A 27,698-nucleotide genomic window follows, 5' to 3' on the forward strand; every position below is an offset into this window, starting at 1 on the left:
TGTTATCTCGAGCGAACAGAAGTGGCCGGCGGAGCAAGTGGAGCCCCGATTGGGGTGGGGGGTGGGGGGGGATGATCACGCCTCCTCGCCTCGGTGCAGGGTTGGTGAGAGCCTGGGTCCTGGCACTGGGCTGCCAGCATTTGCTTCCTGAGACTCAGGAGGAGATGGGGCTGGGCAAGCCTCCAGGGGGGAGGGGAGGAGGAGCCCAGTGGCCTGGAAGACCCAGAGGAGGGAGATGGGGCAGCAGCACCCTGCACGGGTCTGCCCATCTCCTTTACAAAGAAGGTGTTCGCGGTGGGGCTGTGGGATGACAGGGCAGTGAGAAGTGCTGAGAGGGAAGAGAGAGGGGGGTGAAAAGCTGTATAAATCACCCGGCTGGTGTGGCTCAATGGTTGAGCATCGACTCATGAACCAGGAGGTCGTGGTTCGATTCTCGGTCAGGGCACATGCCCGGGGTTGCTTGCGGGCTCGATCCCCAGTGTGGGGCATGCAGGAGGCAGCTGATCCATGATTCTCTCTCATCACTGATGTGCCTCTCTCTCTCTCTCCCTCTTCCTTCCTCTCAAATTAATAGAATATGTATGTATATATTTAAAAACCACAAATATGCATGCACACATACTCGACGTCTGTATTTAGAACAGTGGTTCTCAACCTTCCTAATGCCAGTTCCTCATGTTGTGGTGACCCCTAATTTCATTGTTACAAATTGAACATCATGAAAGCATAGTGATTAATCACAAAAACAATATGTAATTATATATGTGTTTTTCGATGGTCTTAGGCGATCCCTGTGAAAGGGTCGTTCGACCCCCAAAGGGGTCGCGACCCACAGGTTGAGAACCGCTGATTTAGACTAAGCAGGTAGGGAGGCACTCCTTTGAGAATCTGCCCACCCTGGAACTGAGCACAAAGTGGAGCAGGGAGGTGCCCAGCTGCCCACCTTTTCTTCCCTACAGCTCCCTGGAGCGGAGGGTGCCAATGCTAAGGGCAGCGGCCTCATTGCACAGGGAATGACAGGAGGAAGGAGCCGGTGATGTGCCCAACCCTCGAAGACCGGCCTAAAAACTAAAGGACCGGCATTAGGCCACGGAGGAGCAATCTCGGGAGGAGACCGTGGACAAGCGCTGCAGGCCGATTTTTCCCCGGTGGAAACGGTGGGGTGCAGAGGACCCCTCCAGGGCCCAGCCAAGAAGCGAGCGGGGCTTGCAGTTCCGCCCTCCGCCACAGGGGGCAGCACCGCCCGCCGCCGCCACCCCAGCGGTGCGCGCCTCCCCTCTTTGAGGCGCAGGCGGAGGCGGGCCCGCGGGGATCCTCCCTGATTGGCTGCGGCGCGGGCGCTGCCATGTTGGCGGAAGCGGTGCCTCCCCGACCGTGGAAATTGATCGTGGCTGCGGCCGCCGCGTCCGTGGGCGCCGCCTCCTGCTTCTTGTCCTCGCTCGGATCTGGGCGCTGAGAGGCGGCGGCCGGCGCGATGGAGAGAAGCCGGATGAGCCTGCCCACGGGGCCGGACACGCTCTGCTTCGACAAGGACGAGTTCATGAAGGTGCGGGGCGCTTCTCCCCGGAGCCGGGCCGCAGGGGCCCGCCCTCCTCTGCCCTCCGCTCGGGGCCTCCCCTCGGGCTCCGGCCCGCGCCCCGGAGCCGGGGACCTCGCTGCCCTTGGCAGTGAGCGAGCCTCTCGGCCTCAGGCGTGGCGGGTGGCGCCTGGAGGAAGCCCGTCTGTGAAATGGGGCTTATTGGGTGGAAAGGCCTCAAAGTTCTGAGCGCAGCGTCCGGTCCCTGCCGGTCCCCGGTCCCTGGTCCTCGTCCCCGTGCAGCGCAGGCAGATGGCCGGTCCCCTCGCTGGACGGAAGCGCGGGCACCGGTGTCCTGCCCCCGAAGCTCAGGGATCCCGTCCTGAGCAAATCGCTGAGCCCACGTGCCTCCCAGGGTCGGGTCAGAAAGAAAAGGCCCCTCGTCCGAAAGCTTCTGGAACGAGACTTTTAAAAATATATATATTTAAAAATATATATATTGACTTCAGAGAGGGAGAGAGAGCTAGGAACATGAATGATGAGAGAATCCCCAATCGGCTGCCTCCTGCACGGTCCCCACCCCCACCCTCACCCCCACTGGGGATCGAGTCCTCAACCGGGCATGTGCCAGGCTGGCCGGGCTGGAATGAGACATTTTAAAACGAGTGGGATATTCTTTTTTTTTTTTTTAATATATTTTATTGATTTTTATAGAGAGGAAGGGAGAGGCTCTGATAGAGAGAAACATGGATGAGAGAGAAACACCGATCAGCTGCCTCCTGCACGCCCCCTACTGGGGATGGAGCCTGCAGTCGGGGTCCATGCCCTTGACCAGAATTGAACCCGGGACCCTTCAGTCCACAGGCCGAAACTCTATCCACTGAGCCACACTGGGGAGGGCAGAGTGGGTTATTCATACTCTTTCTCACGTTGCCCTGCCCTCTGGATGAGGGGAACTGGAGGCGGGTGTGCAGGCCATGGTCCTATATAATAAAAGCCTAGGATGCAAATTGTCCCTCCACTGGGATTTCAACCAGGGGGTGTGGCCTGCCAGGGGAAGGGAGGGAGGTCCTGACCTGCTGCAGCTGCAATAGCAGATGGCCTGGGGGAAGGGAGGGAGTACCCAGCCTGCAACCACTAGGGACCCTAGCAGTGCACAGATTTCATGCATCGGGCCTCTAGTAGGACATAGACATACAGAACGGAGGCGTCAGCTGAGACCATGTTGCTGGTCATAAAGGGTCTGCAGGCAGCGCTGTGAAAGCATTCAAGTGACTCAGAGCTGCTCCGGTTGTATTCTCAGGAAGACTTTGACGTCGATCACTTCGTGTCTGACTGTCGGAAGCGCGTCCAGCTGGAGGAGCTGAGGGATGACCTGGAACTCTACTACAAGCTGCTGAAGACCGCCATGGTCGAGCTCATCAACAAGGACTACGCGGACTTCGTCAACCTCTCCACAAACCTGGTAACCGAGACCCACACTTCCTGCAGCTGGTGCGCCGACACCCACACCTACACCTTGTCAACTCAGGTTTCCTCTTAAAATGCTGAGCATTTTAGAAATCTTTTAGTTCGTTTTCCTCCCCCTCAGAAACGTAAAGAGATTACTAATCTCATTCATGAATAAAAGAACTAAACTTCCTTTTTCTATACATTTTTTTAAATATATTTTATTGATTTTTTACAGAGAGGAAGGGAGAGAGATAGAGAGTTAGAAACATCGATGAGAGAGAAACATCGATCAGCTGCCTCCTGCACATCCCCCACTGGGGATGTGCCCACAACCCAGGTACATGCCCTTGACCGGAATCGAACCTGGGACCTTTCAGTCTGCAGGCTGACGCTCTATCCACCGAGCCAAACCGGTTTCGGCTCTTTTTCTATACATTTTTGTTTCCATTTTTTCTCATTTAAGACGGTGCTAGTTTGATTATTTGTGAATTTGTTATTAAGGGTAGCTATACATATAGTTATATCCTTAAGTTATATGTGAACATAACACATGTATAGCACAAGATAAAGGGCAATAATACCAAAGTAGTGGCTTTGGTTAGTTTGCAAGTGGTTACCATGACATCTCACTGGTGGAGACTAATTGGCAAGAGTAAATATCAGCTGTTCGGAAGGAAGTGCTTGCTTTACATGCAGGCACGTGCTGGCTGGAGCCAGGCTGAGGGAGCAGTGGCCAGTGTGGCTCTGTAAGAAGCTGGCTTCAGAAAAATGTGCGGGTGGTTTGTAAAAGTCATCGAGAAATAAATGCTTGAGGTTTAGTACTTGCAAGAAAAGTTGGTCTTGTCCGTGTTTTATTTTGTTTTTCAATCTGTTTGTTTAAAGAAGTACAGAAAGTAGTTATCTCCATGGGCACTTCAAGAAGCATCAAGATTAATGAGCCATATTTGCGTGTGGGAAATCTACCACTAAGATAAATGTTTCATTAGGATTAGAAATCCAAACAATTTTATCTCCCTTCTTTTTTTTTTTTTTTAATATTTTTTATTGACTTTTTACAGAGAGGAAGGGAGAGAGATAGAGAGTTAGAAACATCGATGAGAGAGAAACATCGATCAGCTGCCTCCTACACACTCCCCACTGGGGATGTGCCTGCAACCAAGGTACGTGTCCTTGACCAGAATCAAACCTGGGACCCTTGAGTCCGCAGGCTGACGCTCTATCCACTGAACCAAACCGGTTAGGGCCTCCCTTCTTTTTAATTTGGATTTTCCTCAAAGGTGACAATCATGTTTAGACGAGCTAGAGCCCATCCATCAGACTTTTACACCAACTGTACTCACCTCCCATTAAAATGTTTTTCAGATTCATTTAAAATTTCATCCAAAGGCAAATTGTGCATAGAGAAGCGTTCGTTTATTAGGACTTCTCTCATTTATTGGTTCATGCGTATCAGCAGATTGTTTTCCTTATTCTATGAGCAATATTTATGGCAGAATGACATTGGTTATTTAGCTAGTTGCTTAGCAGTATATGGCTATACAGAGAGAGTAACTACGTCCAGTGCTTTGCTCATTAAACAGATACTTCCCTCTGACTCCTGCCTCTGATGTGTGTGTGCGACATGATTTCGCTTGTAGGTTGGCATGGACAAAGTCCTCAACCAGCTCTCGGTGCCTTTGGGACAGTTACGAGAAGAAGTTCTGGTAAGTCCCCAAATCCCATGGCACAGTCCAGCGTCAGGTATGCGATGCTTGTCCTGCAGGAGCTGCTCTCCTCTCGCCGGAGGTTCAGTGGCCCATGACTAGCAACCACTGGGCCTCCCCGGCCGGGCTGTCCTATTGATTCTGTTTGTTCTCCTTACCTTCGTTTTTGACCTAATTTCTGTGATCTCACACGTGGCTTGATGCATTAGTGCTGGGCGTGTGTCTCCACCTGTCCCATGACCTCTCCCTTTTCCTGGCCCTTCTTGCTTCCTAATATTCCCAAACCAACATTACATTGTGCTATATGAGCACTTAACAATTTTTGAGTTCTCCGAAATGTATAGACTCTAGTCTACTAGTAAGACCTTATCTGAATGAAGTCCTCCTAAGTCAACCCCTTCCTTTCTATTTGTACTTCCCTCCAAAACGAAGTCTGCAGTGCCCAGGTGGATGCCTCCCCGCCCCAAGTATGTGGTACTCAGTTGTATCTTTCTACCTTTTGTCTTCTAATAATCTCCCCTCCACGCAGGTCAGCCTGCACAGGTGCGGAACTCCAGTCCCACCCCCCCACTGAACCCTCCTGTACTCGGATTCAGACTATCCTTTCTCTACCCGGACCATCTGCGACAGTCATTGTAGATTATTCTTTTGGCCATTAATCCCCTGTGACCCTCGTTTCATATGTCATTTTGCCCCCAAATCAATAGCAGTTGTGTCTGAAACTTTGTATTTTGTTAATATCTGTATAATACAGGCCTGTAGATACTGGAAATGAATTAATCATGTAAATTTGGTTCAGTTCTGTGGAATTGAATTAAATGTGTAAAATGTCATGAAACAATTTCAACAGTGCATTTCCTTTATTGTTTTCAAGAGTCTCAGGTCATCTGTCAGTGAAGGAATTCGGGCAGTAGATGAACGAATGTCTAAACAAGAGGACATTAGGGGGAAAAAGGTACGTAGAGTGTCACACAGCACCTTGCAGCCTGGACTTGGGACAGACAGCACCTTGAGGGAAGGCACTGTCATGCATGTGGCAGGTGCACTCCGGGCACCTTTGCAGAGGACACGTGCAGCCTCTGCTGCGTCTAGTGGCTGAGCAGGGCCAGTGAGGGCTGGAGCCAGAGCTGGGGCCCAGGCTCCTCGCTCCTGGTCTGATTAAAGAGGGGTGCGGTAAAGTCATAAAATGTTTTAAAAGACAGAAAACCTGCAGTCTTCTTATGCTTGAATTTAGTTGTGGCAGCATTAACATTTTTAAAGAAATCTAGATTTCATGGGCTGCATGTCAGCTAAAAGCCCTCTCATCCTCTCTTCTCATGGTTTTGATTATGAGGAAACTGCTTTTTTCCTCAAAGTTTTCACATATATACGTATATGCAGCATAATGTCATGGTATCTAGTTGAAATATGACAAAATTTTAGGGGTACCCGATTGGACACAAAATTAAAATTGTGTCCAGAATGAGAAACAATCGTAACTGACCTCAGGGAGGCACGTGACAGTTCAATAAGAATAAGAATGCTCAGGAAGACGCCTACAGAGAAGGTGCCGGTGTTTCAGAGATGAGGGCGTAGGGCTTTCTAAGCACATTTCAGTGTTGTACTGCAGGCTGATTGTTCTAGAAAAAGTAGTGTGTGGTGCTCTTACTCTGCCACGTTCATTACTTCTGTTTTCCCCTCCCCCTGTATGCCTTTACGTTTTACTGGACCTGGGTTTTAATTTTATTTTCTGATTTACTTGTAATCATAATGGTATAGTAGCAGAGCTGGAATTAGGATTCAAGATTTCTGACTCTAGCCTGGTCCTCCTGTATCTTCTAAATGGATTTATTCGCATTAGATTTCAGAGAGGGAGAGAGAGAAGCATCAGTGATGAGAGAATCATGGATCGGCCGCCTCCTCCATGCCCCCCACTGGGGGTGGAGCCCGCAATCCGGGCATGCGCCCTGACCAGGAATGAACTGAGCCACCCAGCGGCTATGAGCATATTTTTTAAATGTCAAGGGGAGAAGCCTATTTGAGACCTTCTGTTTAATTCTTTAGATGTCCTCTGAACTTTTGCCTAAAGATTTCCCAGAATGCAATGCATTTCTAGAAAAGATGATAAGCTTCATGAGAGCAGGGCATTTTTCTTGTTTATCACTCAGGCCCCCACCTTCTAGAAGAATGTGTGGCTCACAGTAGGGGGTCAGTAACTATCTGTTGAATGAATGACCTTGTATCTTTATTCTTTTAAGGATGGGAGTTTTTATAATGTTCCTCAGCCTCTTTGATAATATTTGTTGTGTAATGTATTTAATGAATTGACACATTAAAGCACGAACAAAAGGGTTATAAGAAAATAAAATGTACCAGTAGAAAGGTTCATTTAAGATGGAAAAAGAAGGAATAAGAAAGAGTACAGAACATGAGAAAGCAAAGAAGTCCAGTTTCTTTCTTACAATAACCTTGCGATAGAATGTTGAAATATGCTTGTAGAAAGAAAGCCAGGATTAAGATTGGCATTCTCGCAAGTTCAGTGTTACATAGACATTCAAAATGTAGGATGCTGAAACATCATAACATGTGTTTGCTTCATTTGAATAGATGTGTGTGTTGAGGCTTATACAAGTTATTCGGTCGGTTGAGAAAATTGAAAAGATCTTAAATTCCCAGAGTTCTAAAGAAACATCCGCACTGGAAGGACACAGGTAACTCTTTCTTACGAAATCGCACGTCAGTGAATGCTGCACACCTGGGCTGGCCTCGTTGGGACCAGGGACTGCTGCCCTCACTGCACGTCCCCCCCCCGTCCCCCCCGTCCCCCCCCCCGATCGGTCGGCGTCAGGCAGAGGCTGCCTCGGGAAAGCCGGCCGGTGCTTCCCTGCCCTTTGCTTTTCTCCTCTTGCCATTTAACTCCCTGCTGAGAGGGAGCGATGCTTTGTGATGTGTGTGAGAAAAAAGAAGGGACTGACTAGGCTTCGGGGAAGATACACGATGAATGTCCTCTCGCTAGGACCAGAGCATCTAAGCTCTTTAGAAAAGGTGTGAATAAGAGGAAAGGGCAAGAAGAGAGAAGGGAGGTTAAAGGTGAGTGGGAGAGCCGGGGGAGGGTGGTGGGAACAGACAGGAGTTGCCTCCCCACTGATCGGCTCCGGCTCCGGCTCCTGTCGGGCCCTGAGGCCCGTGGCCAGGCCGCATCGGCTCATGTACCTTCCCCACTGCACCTACCACGTGCTGTTCTGTGGCTCGTGGTGAAGGCGATGGCACAGAGGGGGCTTTAGCTCCCACCTTGGACCAGGGGGGTGTGGAAAACGAGAAAGTTCTACAAGCGGTGCTCAAGGACCCCCACCACTAACCGTGTGAAATGAACAAACTTCAGGAGTCACGTTTCTGTGCTGTCTCCACTAGCCCACTGCTGACTGGACAGATTTTGGAGAGAATCGCTACAGAATTTAACCAGTTACAGTTCCATGCCGTTCAAAGCAAAGGCATGCCTCTTCTGGACAGAGTGAGACCAGTAAGTGTTGTCCGTTCTCACAGATGGTAGCTTGGACTTTGCTAAATAATGTTGGTTTAACCTAGTAATGCCCCTCGTAGTTGTTGATCCACGGGGTTTTGAAGCTAGCTTTGCATTTTTTCTTTCTTTTTTTGTTTTGTTTTTTAGACCCCTGCTTCCTACACGGCATGCATTGTAGCTTTTGTGTAAAGACACAGGCACAGTCTCTGAATTGCAGGAGTGAAGTTAATTGTGAATTTCACGTAACTTGACGCTTTCTATGATTCAGTCAGAGTTCATTTATCCAGAGCCCTTGACCAGACTTTAAATTCATGTGTTTGATTGACTCTGTAGCTTAAGGGGAAAACAGCTGTTTTTCTCGTTCTGTAATTCTCTCTAACCTCGCCTTTGATGATGCAGAGGTTTACTTCTAGAGATTGTGGGGAGGAGGAGCGAGTCGCTGTGGATCTTCAGGAAAGGCTAGCATGTCCATCTTACACACATGACCTTCTGTTAGAATACAGGGGTCACGTGTGTGTTTGGACTCCCGGGACCTGGTCCCGCCGGAGCCTTGCTGACTCCCCTTCTCCTTGCAGCGGATCGCAGGCATCACGGCCATGCTGCAGCAGTCGCTGGAGGGCCTCCTGCTCGAAGGCCTTCAGACGGCGGATGTGGACATCGTCCGGCACTGCTTACGCACGTACGCCACCATCGACAAGACCCGCGACGCAGAGGCCCTCGTCGGTCAGGTTCTGGTGAAGCCATACATGGACCAGGTCTGTGATCTCAAGGGCTCTGTTCCACCAGCATCACAGCTTTTATTCCGTCTCCAAGACTTCACTGGGCGGAGGCCAGATCAGAGAGCTCTCTGTAGAGGCGCGTGTCTGCTACAGTATCAGGTGTAGAAAAAGGCTGGTCCCTGTGGTTAAATCAGTGCCGGGAATCGGCTTGCTCTCCTGTATTTTCTAATGATGCCCCAGCCACGGGTCATCTTCATTTGGTGGGGGTGAGGGGCTGGCCTGGAGAAAGTATGCATCAAAGCATTTTTAGGTCAGTTTTGTGGGATGTAAATTATACGTCAATGAAGTTACTAGGCAGCAGTTTTGAACTGGCCTCGGGTTGAATAGAGCAGTCCAGCAGTGTGTGAGCCGGGAGGAGCGTGTAGGGAATTCTGAGCGTGGAAGTGAGGTTTGGCTCAGTCTTTAAAAACATGGAGGGTTGACCAGGCCAGAGATGGGAGGGAGGGAACATTCAAAGATGGAGGACTTTTATGGGCAAATTGCCGAGGGAACTGCGCATGCTCATCCCAGGAACCAGTTTTGATGCAACGACTATTTACCTACCATTTAGAAACGTGTCAGGAAAGGCTAGCATGTCCATCTTGCATACATGACCTTCTGTTAGAATACAGGGGTCACGTGTGTGTTAGGGAGGAGGATGGGTTTTCTCAATTCTTTCCTTTGTGGTATATAGTTCCTATGTCGCTTTTAGGTGCTTTTTGAAAATGCTCTTTCTTAACAGGTGATTATAGAGCAGGTGGTTGAGTCTCATCCAAACGGCCTGCAGATCATGTACAACAAGCTCCTGGAGTTTGTCCCTCACCATTGCCGCCTTCTTCGGGAAGTCACAGGCGGCGCCATCTCAAGGTACTTGTCTGCTGTGCTAGAGCGCACCTGGGGTGATGGCTGCATCTGCCGCCTGTGCGCGCCTATAGGGGCTGGCTTGTACCATGTGGGCCCAGGATACCGCAGAGGTGGTGTGGGTTCTGCCTGGACCGCAGCAGTAAAGCGAATGTTGCAATAAAGCGGGTCACATGGATTTTTTTGGTTTCCCGGTGCATCTGAAAGTTACGTTACACCATCCTGTAGCTTGTTAAGTGTGCAACAGCCTTATTTCTAAAGAAGCGTACCTGCCTTATCTGTAAAATACTTTTGCTAAACAATGCTAACCACCCTCTGAGCCTTCAGTGACTCTTAATCTTTTTGCTGGTGGAGGGTCTTGCCTTCAATTTATAAAAAACATGAAGCGCAGTAGAATGAGGTCCAATGAAACGAGTCTGACCTGGTCTCCATGTAACTGTCCCCACAGCGCTGCAAGGCGGGCATCGATAACCTCCTTCTACAGATAAGAACCTAGTAGATGGGGCTGAGGGTGACGGTTAGAACGCCTCGGCATCCGAAGCCCAAACCCTTTCCTTCCCCCTTGGCTTTTTCTTAACTTAGTTCGACATCAGTATTGGTTGCCTTCTATTATTCTAATGGCATAATCTGTCTAGAACAGCGTGGGCAAACTACGGCCTGCGGGCTGGATCCGGCCCGTTTGAAATGAATAAAACTAAAAAAAAAAAGACCGTACCCTTTTATGTAATGATGTTTACTTTGAATTTATATTAGTTCACACAAACACTCCATCCATGCTTTTGTTCCGGCCCTCCGGTCCAGTTTAAGAACCCATTGTGGCCCTCGAGTCAAAAAGTTTGCCCACCCCTGATCTAGAACTACCAATTCAGTTAAACTCAGCAGGTTTTATACTGATTGTGATTGAAGTTGTTTTCAGTTCTTCCTCCTTTAATTCCCATGACTTCCCAGTTCCGTTGCATAAATACCCCGTTACCTGTCACCACGGCCACTGGCCCAGTCCAGGCCTCTGTCCTCTGTCCCCAACGTAACAGGCTCTGCCCACTTGCTCTCCCTGCCTCCGCCTCGTCTTTCGCCTTCACCCAGAAGTCTGAGCTTCAGAGCCTCGCCTTCATGTCGGTCGTGGCGTCTTGCTGCTTCTAGAGGAAAACGGGGCTTCGTGATGCCATCATAGAATCTTAGAACTGGGGCAGTCTTAGAGACAGTTCAGAAGTGACAACGCTGTTAGTCATTGGGAAATTAGCATTATTGGTGTTCAGGTTGCGTGCAAAGATTGCTGTTCTTGTGGTGGTAGATCGCCTCCTTTCTAAGATCGAGTGTGGATGTGGTGTCCTACTTTAAGGGGGGAAATTGTGCCCAGGCACCTTGGCGTGGTGGTTCTGCCTTATCCTTGACACCAGCTCCCTCTACAATGCGTCAGGTTCAAGGTGAGTCTGAGTTTAAGGCGTGAAATAGAAATGTGGGTGGAGAAACAAACTAATTGACAGTTTTTAAAAAAGGGGTTGAAATAAGTGTTAGCCTGAGGAACTTGTAGTAAAAGCACCACGGTAGAATTTTGCTCTTTGTACGTAGAAGATGATGGTGTATTTGACTGCAATTTTGCTCTTTCCTTACAGTGAGAAAGGCAATACTGTTCCCGGATATGATTTTTTGGTGAATTCGGTCTGGCCGGAAATAGTACGAGGATTAGAGGAGAACCTGCCCTCACTCTTTAACCCTGGGGATCCCAACGCATTTCACGAGGTACCTGTCCCTCCTTCGTTTTGACTCTTGAAGATGTTAACCTGAGGTTTTACAGCGATCATGTTGTCTTCTGCACAGGCGTGGCTCTGTGGTTGGGTCAGAACCACGGTGTGAGTTGCTACGTGAGCGCTTACCTTAAGGCACACACAGTGCTTTATTCGTGTAATAGTCCCCAATACTCTTGGGAGTGAGAATATTTTAATTTTAGAACATAAAGTAAAATTCAGTCTAGACACAATTGTGATTAGATATGTACATTATTTTCAAAGTGAAAAAAAAAAAGATCCTAGTACCATTAAAAGCCCTTTTCTTTATAATTGTCCACGAAAAAGTTAGGTTTTTATGCCTCTACTGTATAATTGTGAAGGAAAACAAAAACTACTATTGATTTAGACTTTAAAATGTATATAATTGTCCTATGTAGTTTAAAAGATTAGGAGACCCTAAAATGTACTGTTTTCTTAAAATCATGTTATCGTTTACAATATTTCATGGTTTAGATTTCAAAAGTAAATAGGGTTAGGGTTAGGGGTTAGGGGTAGGAGACTTTTTTTAGTAAAGATCTGTGGATGATAACCTTCATTTTTAAAAAAAAATATATTTTATTGATTTTTTACAGAGAGGAAGGGAGAGGGATAAAGAGTTAGAAACATCGATGAGAAAGAAACATCGATCAGCTGCCTCCTGCACATCTCCTACTGGGGATGTGCCCGCAACCAAGGTACATGCCCTTGACCGGAATCGAACCTGGGACCCTTGAGTCCGCAGGCCGACGCTCTCTCCACTGAGCCAAACCGGTCAGGGCGATAACCTTCATTTTTTTTTTTTTTTTTTTTTTTTTTTTTTTGTAGTACGAATCCATTTACTTTTATTTCAAGGGTTTCTTACAAGTTTTTTTTTTTTTTTTTAAATTAAATCTTTATTGTTCAGATTATTACATTTGTTCCTCTTTTTTTTTCCCCCCCATATCTCCCCTCCTCCCAGTTCCCGCCCCACCCTCCGCCCTCACTCCCCACCCACTGTCCTCATCCATAGGTGCACGATTTTTGTCCAGTCTCTTCCCACATCTCCCACACCCCTTTCCCCCCCAAGAATAGTCAGTCCATTCCCTTTCTATGTCCCTGATTCTATTATAATCAACAGTTCATTCTGTTCATCAGATTATTAATTCACTTGATTCTTAGATTCACTTGTTGATAGATGCATATTTGTTGTTCATAATGTGTGTCTTTACCTTTTTCTTCCTCTTCCTCTTCTTAAAGGATACCTTTCAGCATTTCATATAATCCTGGTTTGGTGGTGATGAACTCCTTTAGCTTTTCCTTATCTGTGAAGCTCTTTATCTGACCTTCAATTCTGAATGATAGCTTTGCTGGATAAAGTAATCTTGGTTGTAGGTTCTTGGTATTCATCACTTTGAATATTTCTTGCCACTCCCTTCTGGCCTGCAAAGTTTCTGTTGAGAAATCAGCTGACAGTCGTATGGGTATTCCCTTGTAGGTAACTGAGTTTCTTTCTCTTGCTGTTTTTAAGATTCTCTCTTTATCTTTTGCTCTTGGCATTTTAATTATGATGTGTCTTGGTGTGGTCCTCTTTGGATTCCTTTTGTTTGGGGTTCTCCGCGCTTCTTGGACCTGCAAGTCCATTTCTTTCACCAGGTGGGGGAAGTTTTCTGTCATTATTTCTTCAAATAGGTTTTCAATATCTTGGTCTCTCTCATCTTCTGGCACCCCTATAATTCTGATGTTGGTACGCTTGAAGCTGTCCCAGAGGCTCCTTACACTATCCTCGCATTTTTGGATTCTTTTTTCATTTTGCCCCTCCGGTTGGATGTTTTTTGCTTCCTCGCATCTCAAATCATTGACTTGATTCTTGCGCTCCTCTGGTCTGCTGTCGGGCGTCTGCACAATATTCGTTATTTCAGTCCGTGTATGCCTAATTTCTCGTTGGTTCCCCAATATAAGATCGAGGGTCTCATTAGTTTTCGTGTAGATCTCATTAAGTTTATCGACAGCTTCCAAACAGTTCTTGAGAGACCTTAAAAGTGTGGTTCTGAACTCCATATCTTCCACTGACAATTTTGTCCTGTTTCTTTGTCTCCGCATTTTGTTATGCTTCCTTGGTGTACCCCCTAGTGGTCTTTGTTCGAAGTCTTATAGTTAAATCTTGATTGTAGCTAATTCCAGGGAGGGTTTGACCTCCAGGCCAAGTGGCTATGAGAATCAGCTGTGTCAGCAGTGAGAGAACTTCTGTCCTCTAGGGAGGTGCCAATCTAGCCTTTGCCTGAGGCTATCCGGCAAATGCCTCTGTGCAGGGCTTGGGCGGGGCGGGTCACACAGGATCAACAGGGTGGGCCAGAGAGAGCAGTTATGGCGGCTCTCAGTCCTGTCCCCAGGGGCTCTGCCTCTCTGAGTCCCAGCACCCGCTGCAAAGCTCGGAGAGAAAGCTGTACTCGCTCTGACCGAAGCCAGACAGTCCCACTTCTCTCGTTTGAGTCTGGGTCCCTAAAGACTCACCCGGATCTGGTGCTCAGAGTCTGCGACTCCCTCCCGATTGAAAACAACAACCGCACCCTCCGCTGCCAGCCCGCTCCGCACCTCAGAATTTGACTTCAGCACTGCGCCTCCTCTGAGTGTCCGTGTGCGTTTCTCTTTCCTCCTAGTTGTAGGACTTCCACTCAGCCAGCCTTCCTGTGGTTCTGGGTGATGTCCGTTCCGTGTTTTAGTTTCACTTTTGAAGTAGTTGTTCAAAGCAGCAAACTCCGGCGTTAACCTATGCCGCCATCTTGGTTCTCTCGATAACCTTCATTTTTTATAATAAACCCTTAGTTTGTGTTTGTCTAAAAATAACCCTATGGCTTTCATGTTTGAAAAGTAGTTTTGCTGGAAATAGAATTCTCTGCACTTTGAACATTGTCTTTTGACTTCTGTTAATGAAATTGGCTGCAACCTAATTGTGGTTTCTTTGTAGCTGGTGCCTTTTTCCTCGGGCTGCTCTAAAATCTCCTCTTAAAAGCTGTGACTTTGGTGTGCTCTTTCATTATAATATGTCTAGGATGAGCTGCTTTTTAGTCACTGTGTTGGGATGTGTTGGGTTTCCTGAGTCCGAGGATTGTTGTTTTTTGTAAATTCTGGAACATTTGTATACCGTGGCTCTTCAGTTGTGCTTCCTTCCCATTCTTCTGTTTCCTTCTAGAACTCTGGGTTAGACTCCACACGTGATCCTTTATGTTTCCTAAAAGGACTTTTCTATTTTTCATCTCTTGGTCTCTGTGCTGCATTCTGGGTAATTTCTCGGGACCTGTCTTCTAGTGTACTCATTCCTTCTTCAGTTGTGTCTAAACTGTTTTTAATCTGGACATTGTTTACAATTTTAATTACCCCAATTGTCACTTCTAGAAGTTCTCTTTGCTCCTTTTTCTAATCGGCTGGTGAATTTGATGATTTTTAAATGTACAGAGGCAAAAGGCAAGTGTGGTTTGAGCCTGGAGCCTGGTAGAACTTCATTGTCCCAGGAATATCACTCATCTGTCCTCTTGGCTAATTGTTCCACGTTATAGGACATTGACAATGATTTCTGTGATTTAAAAGTAGATACCATAGGCAGTGTGAAATAATTGTCCTAAGCATTTGCAACTTAAGAGCCTTTATATTTTGCTGTGCTCCTTAGAGAATCATATTGATCACATTATGATTTGTTTCAGCTCAGAAATGAAGCTTTCTGGAAAAAGTTTAACTTTAGAATCCTTTCCCAGTATTTAATGTTTGTGGGCGTAGTGTCCAGCAAGCATCTGTTCCTTTCAAGAAACGCTTTCAGCCTGCAGTTTTAATGTGACCTGCTTCCCTCGCGGAGGGAAATGTTCTGTATTCTATTAGCATCCATTAGATCCTAAGGTGTAGTTTCACCCTGAAAGAGATGAATAGCAGCTTTCTTGGCCTCAAGTCCACACACCTGCCCGTGCGCAGGGGGTCCCACAAGGACCTGGGGTGCTCACTGCACTGAACCTTCTGTGGAAGCACAGGCCTCGGCGTATTGAGGCGAATGCAGCCCCTCTTCCCTGAGAAGGAGGCATGGAGAGGCCAGGGTGCTCTCCCCGGAGCCTGGGCGCCTGGGAATAGCACATCCCTTACAGCAGCCCCGGGTTTTGCTCTGTTGACTTTCTCTTTCTTGGCTTTGTCTTTGGGCGAATTCTCTCTGAGCCTAAGCAGAAGAGGAAACATCGTCTGTAAAGTGGGGGTGATGATCATGGCGGTTGCCTCCTACGGTGGTTTTGTGGGTTAAGTTAATAACACGATGTAAGCACAGTGTGTGCATGGTAACTGCTAAGTTAGCTGCTCTTCTTCTGCAGCTGTTACGTCCCGTCACTTTTGCTGCTGTCTCGTCTATAAAAATGACGTCATTACTCACGTGGTTGATTCTCTCCTTTTTAAAATTTTGCACTTCTCCTGGAGAGGCGATGGAGGCTGTACTGCTTAATCTGCCGTCTCATCCAGCTCCAGGGACGGGGTGAGGGGTGCCCTAGAGGGTGAGAGCTGTCACGTAAAGAGCACGGCTCTGCAGTACCCGGGTGTCCAAGTGGACTGGCCACGGGAGACCTTGAGCATGCCACGGGGCCACGCGGGCCTCACCTGGGCTTTACGTGGGGACTGAAGGGAGGTCCCTTGGGCCCTGTCAGGTCTAGAAGCTGTGGTTCTGTGCTGCCCTCCTCTATCTTGATCACAGGTTTTAGTAGATGCTCCCAATTCCGGGTGTTGGCAGTGAAAATGCCACCTGCTCGTTCTTATTTTAGAAATACACCATCAGCATGGGCTTCGTGAGGGCGTTTGAACGGCAGTGCGGATCCCAGGCCAGCGTGAGAAGACTGCGCGCCCATCCTGCCTATCACAGCTTCAACAATAAGTGGAACTTGCCTGTTTATTTTCAAATACGGTCAGTAACTCATTCCCCGCCCGCCTCCACCTTCCTAAGAGAATTCGAATACCAGCTAAGCATGTTGGGGCCCCCTGTTAACAGCCTTTTCTTTGGGATCATCATACTATCCTTTGGGAAACAAACTTTCAAGTGGAAATGTACAGGAAATATCATGAATGTCAGCGTTAGGCTGCATGACAGGATAAGGTTGAGTGTTTGGTAACCAGCGAGCTGAGAACTGACTCAGAGAAGGTTGAACTCCAACCCCAGCTTCACCCCCACACGTTCTCTCATTCATCGTGGGAGAGAGGGCGTGGGAGTGGGTGGCAGCTCTTCCCTGAGCTGTCCCTGTCTCCTCACCTGCCTCCATGAGTGGCCTGTCCCACCGCTGTCGCTTCTGCTCCTCTGTGCCAGGTTCCCCTCAGGGCGGGGGGAGGAAAGGGTGTGGCTTTGGATTCCAAGAGGTGTTCTTCCAGCGGGTTCTGTGTTCCCGGTTACGAGAGTCCTGGTTGTTACCTTGGCTCCTTTATCAACGGTGACGCTCGTCTCTCTGGTCTGGAAAGCGGGCCCCTTTTGTCCCCGACGCCACGGTGCTGTCGCCTGTCAGGGAGCGGCTCTGTCAGCTGCCCGGGAGCTTGATCATAACCACAGCCACATGGCGTCCGCTGGGAAAGCAGATGATAGCGGCCATCTTTGCAGGTTCCCCTGAATGAGGTCATGTCAGCGCCCCGTGGAACGGCATTAACTAGAGCCTTTTGGTCACAACGCTCTTTAAAGAATCATAGCTTTTTGTTTAGTTTTTTTATGCTTTCGTAAATTGTGATGCCGTCCTTTCCCCAGAGCGCGGAGGAAAAATTACAGGGAGGGAAATGGATTACGAATTAGGCGCCTTGATTGTAATTGCTCACCGTGACGGGGATGTATGGAATCACCTCTGATAATGAAATCACAGCTTTCAGAATGTCAGCCAAGTGCCCTTTCACATACATGCGATCCTGTGTTTATGCTTCATGTGTCTGGGTTACATCATGTAGCTTATCTTGTGGTAGGAAAGCAAGGACTTGCCCCTCTAAGGTGTTCATGGAGAGGTTTGATGATCGGGATCGGGCCGGGCAGGAAGCCCTTTGCTTCCTGAGCAGAGCTGAGAAGAGGGAAGCATAATTTGACAGGCAAAGGCTGCCACCGACAAGTGCTGTTGAGATCTGGCCGGTTCTTTTGTCGCCCAAGCCTGGAGTTAGATGCCGTCATAGCACATCCTGCTGTCTACTGTCTGCTAGCTCCTCTTTTTTTCTTCTGATTTTCTTAAAAAAATAATTTTTATTTTTTTTAAATTTCAGAAAGGAAGGGAGAATGAGAGAGAACCATGGATCGGCTGCCTCCTGCACACCCCACACTGGGGATGGAGCTGCAACCCGGGCATGTGCCCTGACCGGGAATTGAACCGTGACCTTCTGGTTCACAGGTTGATGCTCAACCACTGGCCACTCAGGCCGGGCAAACTCCCCTTTTCTATCGTTTCTCCAGACCCCGTGACCCCTGCTTAGGAATCCTGTACTGTCACCCATGTCCGGGCACTGCCCTGGGCTGTTGTGTAAAAATTATTTTTCAGATATGGAGCTTGTTCTCAATACATTTGTTTTTCCATTTAAAAAATAAACTCAGGTGATACTCTGTAGGACTCTCCTATTGATTTCTATCAGATGTTGAGTTGTTTACCCCGAATTGTGACAAAATCCTGCAAACATGGCTGGGGTCAGAGTTGCGCTGTTATCTGACTCACTCACCCTGGGGTCATTTGAAGGAAGTTTCAAAACCAGTGGGATGGGAGTTTGACATGTCACTAAGGAGAAGTATTCCCATTGCACTCTTAGTAACAGGTGTGTGCGCCTGCGTCCGACTGTGCACATACCCCCACCCCCATTCTTGTACTTATCATGTGTGCGTAAAACTTTGCGTTGTGTCTCTATCTGCTAAGTCTTCATTTCTCCCCAGCCTCCTCCTTTTGAGGAGCACATGATTGCACCCAGATAATCCAGGGTCTTGTCTCACCTCAGGGTCTCATTGAATCCCACCCGCAAAGCCCCCTGTGCCGTATGAGGGCACGGCCGCAGGCTCCATGGATTAGGACCTGGGTATCTTCAGGCCGTTACTCGGCGGCCCTCTGTGGCCCCGGGTGGAGGAAGCCCCTGGTACTAGGAAGAAGGGGGAATGGACAGGGAAAGGCGTCAGCAGCAGCAGAAACACTGATTCGCGCTCTTGTTTTATCCCAGGTTCAGAGAGATCGCGGGATCCTTAGAGGCAGCGCTGACAGATGCCCTGGAAGACGCTCCAGGTAATGCCGTAAGGTGTGAATGACAGGTCCCCGAGGGGGCGCGGAGCTCACCATCTCGACCCCGATCCCCGAGGGCACTTGCACCCTTTCCTGGGATCCAGGAAGCTGGACCTTAAAGACTTCCTGTGACTGTCCTTTTTTAAGAGACAAAAAGAAGTCAAATATTGTGGTTCCTATGGTTTTTGTTTTATAGAGCTAATAAGAGGCTGCTGTAGGAATATAGGGAGCAGCCCTCGTGTTTGTTCCTGCACATCACATGCTGAGGGGCTTAGCCCCTGGTTGCCAAGTGATCAGCCCTTTTTGTAGCAAACTGGCTGCGCGATGCCTTCTTCCCAGGATCCGACGGCCCCTCCCTCCCTGGTGTGTCACACCTGGGGCTGGGCCCAGTCCTGGCTCATCGGGCTGGTGGCACTGGTGGGATGCAGACTTTCCAGCCAGGTTTGCATTCCTTACAGCCCCGTCCTGTCAGCAAGTAAAGAGATTCTTGTTGGATGGCAGCCTGTTGACTATGACCGTTTAGTCACTCACAGAACACGGGCTGTGTCTGTAGCCGCATAGGCCTGGCTGCCGCAGCTTCTGCACTCCGCTCTGTGGCCTGAAAGTTAGTTCGCATCTGTCTTTGCCAAAATGCTCAAGTGCAGTGAACTCCCTGCGTCCAAATCGTGTGATCAGGTAGGGAAGAGAAGGTGACAAATGAAACAGGCAAATTCAAAACCAAAGTTTAAACCCTGGCAAGTGACGGCCACTTTGACTCGTGTTCGTTGATTTGGTACGAAGTGCTTATTAACTAGCTATTTCTGAAGGCTGTATACGGTTAATAGTTATCAGACACCTGGGAGGTGGAACCGTGTAAAATCAGAGAGTGCATCGCTGAGCCATGTCACTGACCACACAGACTTCAGGGTGCCACTCTGCACCCCCGGGTCACACACCGAAGACACTAGAGCAGCGATGGCGAACCTTTGGAGCTCGGCGTGCCAGCATTTTGAAAAACCCTAACTTCACTCTGGTGCCATGTCACCTATAGAAATTTTTTGATCTTTGCAACCATAGTAAAACAAAGGCATCTATTTTTGATATTTATTTTATATATTTAAATGCCATTTAACAAAGAAAACTCAACCAAAAAAATGAGTTTGCGTGTCCCCTCTGACACGCGCGTCACAGGCTCGCCGTCACTGCCCTAGATTGCAGCCGCATTGACCGAGGCGCCTGCCCGCGTGTGCTTTCCCTGCAGCTGGGAGCGCCTACTGCCTGCTGGCGTCTCACCGGACGTGGAGCTGCCTGCAGAGGTGCTGGTCGGAGCAGCTGTTCCTGCCGTCGCTGGCGCACCGGCTGTGGAGGCTCACGCTGCAGGTGCTGGCGCGGTACTCCGTGTTCATCAGCGAGGTGAGCCGGCCGCGGGCTTTAGAGATACATCGAGCTACTCAGTCAGTGATGGCGAACCTGTGACACGCGTGTCAGAGGTGACACGCGAACTCATTTTTGGGGTTGATTTTTCTTTATTAAATGGCATTTAAATCTATAAAATAAATATCAAAAATATAAATCTCTGTTTTACTATGGTTGCAAAGATCAAAAACTTTCTATATGTGACACGGCTCCAGAGTTAAGTTAGGGTTTTTCAAAATGCTGACACGCTGAGCTCAAAAGGTCCGCCATCACTGGCCTGAGTGCACTGAGATGGAAACGGCCATGCTGCCGTGAGAGGGGAGTGGGATGGTGGACGCCAGCCTTTCCCGTGACTTGCTGGCCCGCGTATGTGGGTCCCATGGAGCTTCCTGGTGGAGGAGTGTGTGACCACGGAAATCCCGTTTCAGCTTCTGCTCAGGCCCATCTCGAATGAGAGCGCCAAGGACGTGCGGAAACCTCTGGGAACTGCTAGCAAAGACGCTCCCGCTGCCGCGGGAAACAGCGAGGACCCGGGCAGCGGCCCTTCCGAGGCGAAGCCCGCGGCTTCCATCTCCAGCACGCAGCTCGTGCACGCGGCCGCCGACCTGGCCCGGCTGCAGGAGCAGGTAAGCCCGCATGCCAGGATGCCCCGTGCTCGGGCAGCGGCTCCCCAGAGAGCGTGCCCACACTGGCAGCAGCCACAGGGCTGCAGACCCGCGGGCCCAGGTACCCAAGAGAACACCTCCCGCGTCTCCCCTCACCCAGCCTTCCTGGCAGCCGCTCTCCCTCCTCCCTCCGCCGGGTCTCCCTGCGGCTTTTCCAGGGATGGCGTCCCAGCTCAGTGTGAGCGGCTCCACGGTTCTTTCATCCACTCCACTCCCTGTGCAGGCCCGATCCGTGCTGGGCTGGATTGAATTATTTCCATTCAAGAGCCCAAATACTTCTTAGTAACATTTACTCTTCAGCTCTACTTTGAAAGTCCTGAACTATTAATTTTTTCCTGTGTCTGCGTCTGTCCCATGTTTTGCTTTTATTAAAGAGAACCTAGTGGATGAATTTGCATTTAAGTCCTCTGTTTCATAATTGTGCTTTCTTCGAGTTGAAATATTTTGTGGCGCTCCAAATATTGTATGTTTTGAGCGAGAACGCGGTCTTTTGGTGCGGGGGAGCCACGGAATAGAGGATGATGTTTGTTCTCGGGCGTGGGAACAGCCACGCACCTGCTGCTTCCCACGGTGGGTCCATTTCCCGTGAGGGTTGTCATTGAGAATTTTGCTTTCTTCTTTTTTATTTTTTTTAATATATTTTATTGATTTTTTACAGAAAGGGAGAGGGATAGAGAGTTAGAAACATCGATGAGAGAGAAACATTGATCAGCTGCCTCCTGCACACCCCCTACTGGGGATGTGCCCGCAACCAAGGTACATGCCCTTGACCAGAATCGAACCTGGGACCCTTCAGTCCGCAGGCCGATGCTCTATCCACTGAGCCAAACTGGCAAGAATTTTGCTTTCTTCTGGTGAAAAGTGCCGAGCGTCCCGAGTTCGGTTTTATCATTCATAACAGTTTCCAGAGGACGCAGATGCAAAGAGAATGGCCTCTCCCTTGGATTTAAAAAGTAACTGCACATAAACTGCACGTTTATTTCAGCTTCCAGAACTCTTGGAAATAATCCAGCCCAAACTCGAGATGATTGGCTTTAAGAATTTTTCTTCTATCTCAGGTAAAAACAAATCTTTAGACTTAACAAATCTTTGAATAAGAAATAATTTAAAACAAAATTTTAGAGACTGGGGTGCATTTCAACTACCATTCTCTTTAGCTGTAAACCCTTAGCTGTTTCTCTGTTGTATGATTATAACGCCCCTCAATGCGAAACCGTGTTGCATGCTCGCCATTTAACTCGATGTGTTGTTGTACACTCTAAATACCATGGCAGCATTTAAAGTGACAGTCACACCGGCCTGGGTAGCGTGACTGAGCTCAGTCTGTGTGTCACAGCCGCCCTGGAGGACTCGCGGCTGTCCCTGTCGGCCTGCGCGCCCGCCCTCAGTGCCAGGATCGTCCAGGACCTAAGCGAGTCCTGCTTCGGCTCCCTGAAGAGCGCCCTGGAGGTGCCCCGGCTGTACCGAAGGACCAACAAGGTCGGCGCATTCACTGCGGAGATTGTGAGGCGGGGAGAGAGGGCAGGAGAGCGGGAGGGAGGGAGGAGCAGGCAGAGGGTGAGGGAAGCCGAGGCCACTCCCTCTCCTCCGAGGAGCTCGGGTTTGGGGGGCGCACCCTCATCGGGGAGCATGCGGGTGTGCGTGTCTCAGAATGGGAGAGTGACTAGTCTCCTGTGACCTTGAGGTTTGAACAGCGTTCTCTCTCTCTCTCTCTCTCTCTCTCTCTCTCTCTCTCTCTCTCTCTCTCTCTCTCTGTGCATTTCTCATCCCCACCGCCACTACCCCAGGAGGTGCCCACAACAGCCTCCTCTTATGTGGACAGCGCTCTGAGGCCTTGCCACCAGCTGCGGAGCGGGCACAAGGACAAGCTCAAGCCCGAGCTGATCCAGCAGTGGCTGGAGGGCGCGCTGTCCGAGAGCACGCACAGGTGAGGGGCCCCGCATCCGAGGTCGCCGAGTCCGTCAGAGGGCGCGGGGAGGCCAGGCGGGGAGGCCCCGGCCTCTGCCCCGCGGTGTGGGCGGCCGAGCTGTGCTCGCTGCACTCCCCTCCCAGGGCTCTGTCTGTCCCGCCTCTCCCAGGCCGCACACCTTCAGGGTCCCTGCCCCGCCCGGGCCTGCCTTTCCTGTCCCGGGTACCATCTCCCCCAGGCCTCATCCTGTACGTCCAGTCACAGGGTTCCTGTGAGGTCCTTTCTCTCCTCGGCTGTCCATCCAAAATGGTGTTGGTCATGCCATGTAGTCAGAGAGCGTGCAGTGGGGAGACGGTCGATGAGGAAGAGAAACAATGGCAGCTGCGGACAGGCGGGGTCCACGCCCCACAGCCCGTGGCAGTGGGAGGGGGTCTCCGTCAGGGGGCGGCTCCTTTCTCATTCGTCCGCTCTTCCCGGGTGCCCACCCTGACTGCGCTCGAGCCTGTTACCCGTTGTGTTGTTGAATTTTGTTCAGTTATTAACTTTGCCGTAGGATTATATTTGTTTCAATTACTTAGGAGCTAAGTGGCATTTGTGGGTTCATTTCAAACATCACAATGAATTCTAATATGATTTCTATGTAAATGCCAAGTAACCAGCTTGTAAACAGAGCTTTTAAATGTAATTTCTCATTTGGACGGCAAATGGAGACTATTTGGAAGGCAGTTTTATTTAAAATCTTGAGATGCTTTCCCTCTTTAAAAGATGGACTTCCCAGAACTGGTTGTAAATGAACTTGCTCCCTGTTTTTGGGGAACGAGCTGCAGGTGCTCACTCGATGGAAGACAAACAGCGTGGCCCATGGTTTCCTCGGAGTGGCCAGGACTGAAATGTTGAATAAAATCCATGTACATATTTCTTCAGTTTGGAGGGAATGCAGTGCTAGGCCGTCAATTTTCTTTCAGTTAAAAACATTAAATATTTACCAAGGCTGATTTTTTTTTTTACTGGAAGTGAATTTTTATCTTAAAAACCCTTTTCCCCCTTTTTTTGGTCCACATTGCCAGTTAGTGTGTTTGTGTTCCATGCCAGCGTCTGTTTCACCCGGAACATGTCTCGTGCTCTAGGTTCTATGAAACCGTGTCCGACGTCCTGCACTCCGTGAAGAAGATGGAGGAGAGCCTGAAAAGGCTCAAACAAGCCCGGAAATCCTCCCCCGCCAACCCCGGCGGGTCCAGCGGCGGCGGCATGAGCGACGACGACAAAATCCGGCTGCAGCTGGCCTTGGACGTGGAGTACTTAGGGGACCAGGTAACCGCGAGCGCGTCCGTTCCAGGGACTCTGGAACCGAGTCCTGGGGCACCTGGTGGCTCACGTGAGCCCAGAGAGGCCGTCGAGGGTCAGGAGGCTGCTCCCTCCGCTGGGAAAAGGGGTCGGGGCCCCAAATCCGTGAAGTCGGGATATTTGCACCCAGGAGTTACAAGAAGGAAGAGATAGGACAACGCGGAAATCGAGTTTTCGAAGTCCAGTGGGTTGATCTTTTGTGCATTTGGCATCTGCACGGCCAGCAGTGTTCGTGCCCGAGAAGCCCCAGGGCGGTGCTCACGGGCGTGTCCCCCTGGTCACTGCGTGGAAAGTGCCGATAGGACGTCGGGGCCGGGTCCTGGTCTTCTGTGAGTTTGGCTCCGAGTAACCAGAGCTCTGGCCCCGGACCCTGTGTGTGATGCTCGAGAACCCGTCTGACATAGGTCCCCGCAGGTGGCAAGCGCAGGCTGTGGAGCCCGGCGTGTGGGTGCCTGCACGTCTCCCTCGGGCAGCGGGCTCCGCGCAGGCCTTTCTTTGGAGTCAGAGGTGACCCCTGGAGGGTCATCAAATTTGGACGCTCAGAAAGGGGCCCTTACCCTGCTCGGAGCGTCAGAGGTGGCGGGTGACTTTGCAGAGCGAGCCCTCGGGCCGGTCTCAGGAGCCCTCGCTGGGGAACAAGACGTGACGTGGGCATTTCCGTCCGCAGGGCCTGGGGTGCCCGCTCCGAGGAGCCTCTCGCATCAGGGCCCCTGGGACTCGCCTTCTCTGCCCGAGGCGGGTGAGAGATAGGGCCTGGCCCAGTGCGTGGCGTGCTTCTTTATTGTCCAAGAGAAACCTAGTCTAAGTCTTACAAGCAGGGACGTTGTTATGAAGCCATGAGGAACGAATCAGCAACAGGAAGAAAGGAGATGGGAGGGGTGTGGGGAAGGAAACGGGGAGCCCCGTCCCAGCCCCAGAGCGACCTCGGCTCTCACAAGTCCTGAGTGGACGGCGCGGGCCCTCCCGGGTCTCACTGTTGCTGAGCTGCAGTGGGGACTCGCTGTGCCTTCTGTTACCAAAGCAACTCACAGGAGACGCTGTGCCAGCGTGTCTTCAATTCACCGGATTCTGAGAAAGGGCTGTGGACAGGTTACGCAATGAAGACCCGCCTGTCCTTCCTGGAGACTTCTCCCCTGGAAAAGCAGCTCATTGATCCTTCCCTCGGGGGGCTTGTCTTTGCCAGCCTCCAAAGGCTCTCACCCCCTGGGCTCTGATTGGATGGGTGGGGGTCAAGTAACACGCTGGCTTCTTCGAATGCCAAGTGTCTGACCCAGAATGCAGTTTTGCAATAAGTATGTCCTTTGCTCTAGATCAGCGGTTCTCAACCTGTGGGTCGCGACCCCTTTGGGGGTCAAACGACCCTTTCACAGGGGTCGCCTCAGACCATCGGAAAACACATCTATACTGACATATTGTTTTTGTGATTAATCACGATGCTTTCATTATGTTCAATCTGTAACAATGAAAATACATCCTGCCTATCAGATATGGACATGACGATTCATAACAGTAGCAACATTACCGTTATGGAGTAGCCACAAAAATAATGTTATGGTTGGGGGTCCCCACAACATGAGGCACCGTATGAAAGGGCCGTGGCATGAGGAAGGTTGAGAACCGCTGCTCCAGAGGAACAAGCATGCTGCCGTTCTTCAGGGAGCGGCCCCTCAGCGCAGGGCGAGGGCGAGTGTTCCAGTTGTCACACGGCTCTTCACATTCCGTACGTCGCAGTGTCTCAATGTGTTCTCGTGGCCTTTGCAGATACAGAAGCTGGGCCTGCACACCGAGCGCATCAGAAGCTTCCCGGCCCTCGCAGAGCTGGTGGCCGCCGCCAGGGACCAGGCGACCGCCCGGGAGCAGGCGACCCCCAAGGACCAGGCGACCGCCCGGGACCAGGCGACCCCCAAGGACCAGGCGACCGTGGAGCAGCCGTAGGCACGGGGCCCCGGGAGCGGAGAGCTGGGCCTGGAGCCGAAGGAGCTGGACGCACCGAGGACAGGGCTGTGCTCTCTCCCCAGCCTCGGCCTCAGCCTCAGCCCCGCCCCCCCGCCACGCGCTTCCCGGGCCCAGCACCCGCCCAGCACATCTGGGTCCTCCTCCACCCAGAAAGAACACTAACGCCTTTTCCGTTGTAGGAAGATCGTTTTTAAGACATTTGACACTTTCTACTATAGTTTACAGAGCAGATCATTTTATTTTTATTGTAAATCTTGGTGAGGAAGAGCTGATTTCGAAACTACAATGGAAGTGAATGTATATGTGCGACTCTGGGAGGGTTCTCCCTGGCCCTGCGCCGGCGGCCTGCGGGCGGCCTCGGAGGGAGCGCACGGACGGGCCTGCTCCCAGGCACACGGCCTCGGCCCTGCGAGCGGCGGAAGATGCTGGTCCTTCTCCCACCAGGTGCTGGGAACGTGCTGCTCGTCACGCTCTTCCCCGCCCCCGTCAGGAGCCAGAGCCCTGGGGGATTTATTTTCTAAATAAAAGAAGTGTCTGCCAAGAGCGCGCGGCTTTCCTCTGTGAGTCAGCGCAGGTGACTCCTCACTCACGCCCGTGGCTCCTTTCCCTGGGCCAGGGCCTCGCGCCTGTGGGGAGGGTCCCCTCCATCATAGATGCGCCCTGCAGACGGAGTGGTCCATGGAAGGTGACACCCCCTATAGGAGCCACACCGCCAGCCCTCCTGACGAGCTGACCCCGGGGTGGGGGTCAGGGTGGGGTGCTGAGGGGCAGAGAGCTGGGAATGTTGGGAAAGGACACACAGCGGGTGGGAGGTCTGCTGACACGCACCTGCACACTTGTGCTGAGCCGTGGCATCTGTCCTTCAGCTCAACGGTGGCAGGTGTGCGGGGTCCTTGGCCCCGGGGGAGGGGGCACAGCCCTCACGGGACAGGGCAGACCTGCCGCAGGAGCCACACCTGTTCAGGTTGGGTTTTGCTGCCAAACGAGAAACAAAAATCGTCCGGTTTTCTAAACTCCGTCAAGGGCGTGGGGCCTGGCGACTTCTCAGGGCCCGGGGACGCCCCTGCCACCTGGGCTCCTGCCCACGAATCCCTGATGAGGGGACCAGTTGCTGAGAAAGCGTCTCATCTCCCGGACACACACCGGGCAGCCAGGAGGACTGGGAGGCAGTGGAGAAACGTTTTAAGAAAAACACACCCTTAGACCCAGCCAGTGTGGTTCAGTGGTTGAGCATCTCGATTCCGGGTCGGGGCACATGTCCGGATTGCGGGCTCCATCCCCACGGGGGGCGTGCAGGAGGCAGCCAATCCATGATTCTCATCATTGATGTTTTATCTATCCCCTCTCCCTTCCTCTCTGAAATCAATTTTTAAAAAATTAAAAAGGAAAAAAGCAGACCCTTAGAATGAAGACGTCTGTGCTAAGTCATCTGCGAGATGTTGGATTTTGTATCCTTGTCACGTCCTGACCCAAATTCCGCTCATAGAAATTCTGGGAACAGAGACCAGCGGTCGGTTGGCAGCGCCTTCCTCCTGGCAACGCCGAAGCGCAGCCGCCCGCTGGGCAGAGACCTGTTGGTCATTAACAGTGTCCCCTCCCGCTAGCTGCGCCCGGCGGTGCCAGCTCACGTGCTCAGTCACCCAGGGCGACTTCAGGACGG

The 27,698-nt window shown here is 50.6% G+C and overlaps 1 protein-coding gene and 1 long non-coding RNA gene across 3 annotated transcripts in view; both read left to right on the top strand.

Annotated features, from left to right (window-relative positions):
* LOC132222572 (uncharacterized) overlaps window positions 1-27,698 on the top strand; it is an 85,386-nt gene that overhangs the window by 22,949 nt on the left and 34,739 nt on the right. The window lies entirely within an intron of this gene.
* Window positions 1,333-26,581, top strand: COG2 (component of oligomeric golgi complex 2). Of its 2 annotated transcripts, XM_059677770.1 has the most exons (19): window positions 1,333-1,546; window positions 2,820-2,981; window positions 4,606-4,671; window positions 5,546-5,626; window positions 7,258-7,361; window positions 8,062-8,170; window positions 8,746-8,925; window positions 9,671-9,795; window positions 11,403-11,529; window positions 16,319-16,458; window positions 18,711-18,772; window positions 20,010-20,161; window positions 20,593-20,790; window positions 21,815-21,887; window positions 22,166-22,308; window positions 22,617-22,756; window positions 23,866-24,049; window positions 25,844-25,924; window positions 25,997-26,581. In XM_059677770.1, exons 1-19 carry the CDS (start codon window positions 1,475-1,477, stop codon window positions 26,015-26,017), a joined length of 2,220 nt encoding a protein of 739 aa, XP_059533753.1. In that variant the 5' UTR covers window positions 1,333-1,474; the 3' UTR covers window positions 26,018-26,581. The 2 variants fall into 2 exon arrangements, with proteins under 2 accessions (XP_059533753.1, XP_059533752.1); XM_059677769.1 differs by having other exon boundaries at window positions 25,844-26,581.

The sequence above is a fragment of the Myotis daubentonii genome, chromosome 20 (genome assembly GCF_963259705.1).
Source record: "Myotis daubentonii chromosome 20, mMyoDau2.1, whole genome shotgun sequence".
Lineage (NCBI taxonomy): Eukaryota > Metazoa > Chordata > Mammalia > Chiroptera > Vespertilionidae > Myotis > Myotis daubentonii.

What these genes read in the sequence shown, in the direction of transcription:
- COG2 (XM_059677769.1), top strand. Translation starts at nt 1,475, where the DNA reads ATGGAGAGAAGCCGGATGAGCCTGCCCACGGGGCCGGACACGCTCTGC. An exon ending in ACAGGCGGCGCCATCTCAAG is followed by an intron (nt 9,796 to 11,402) that starts GTACTTGTCTGC and finishes CTTTCCTTACAG; the next exon opens with TGAGAAAGGCAATACTGTTC. An exon ending in TGGAGTACTTAGGGGACCAG is followed by an intron (nt 24,050 to 25,843) that starts GTAACCGCGAGC and finishes TGGCCTTTGCAG; the next exon opens with ATACAGAAGCTGGGCCTGCA.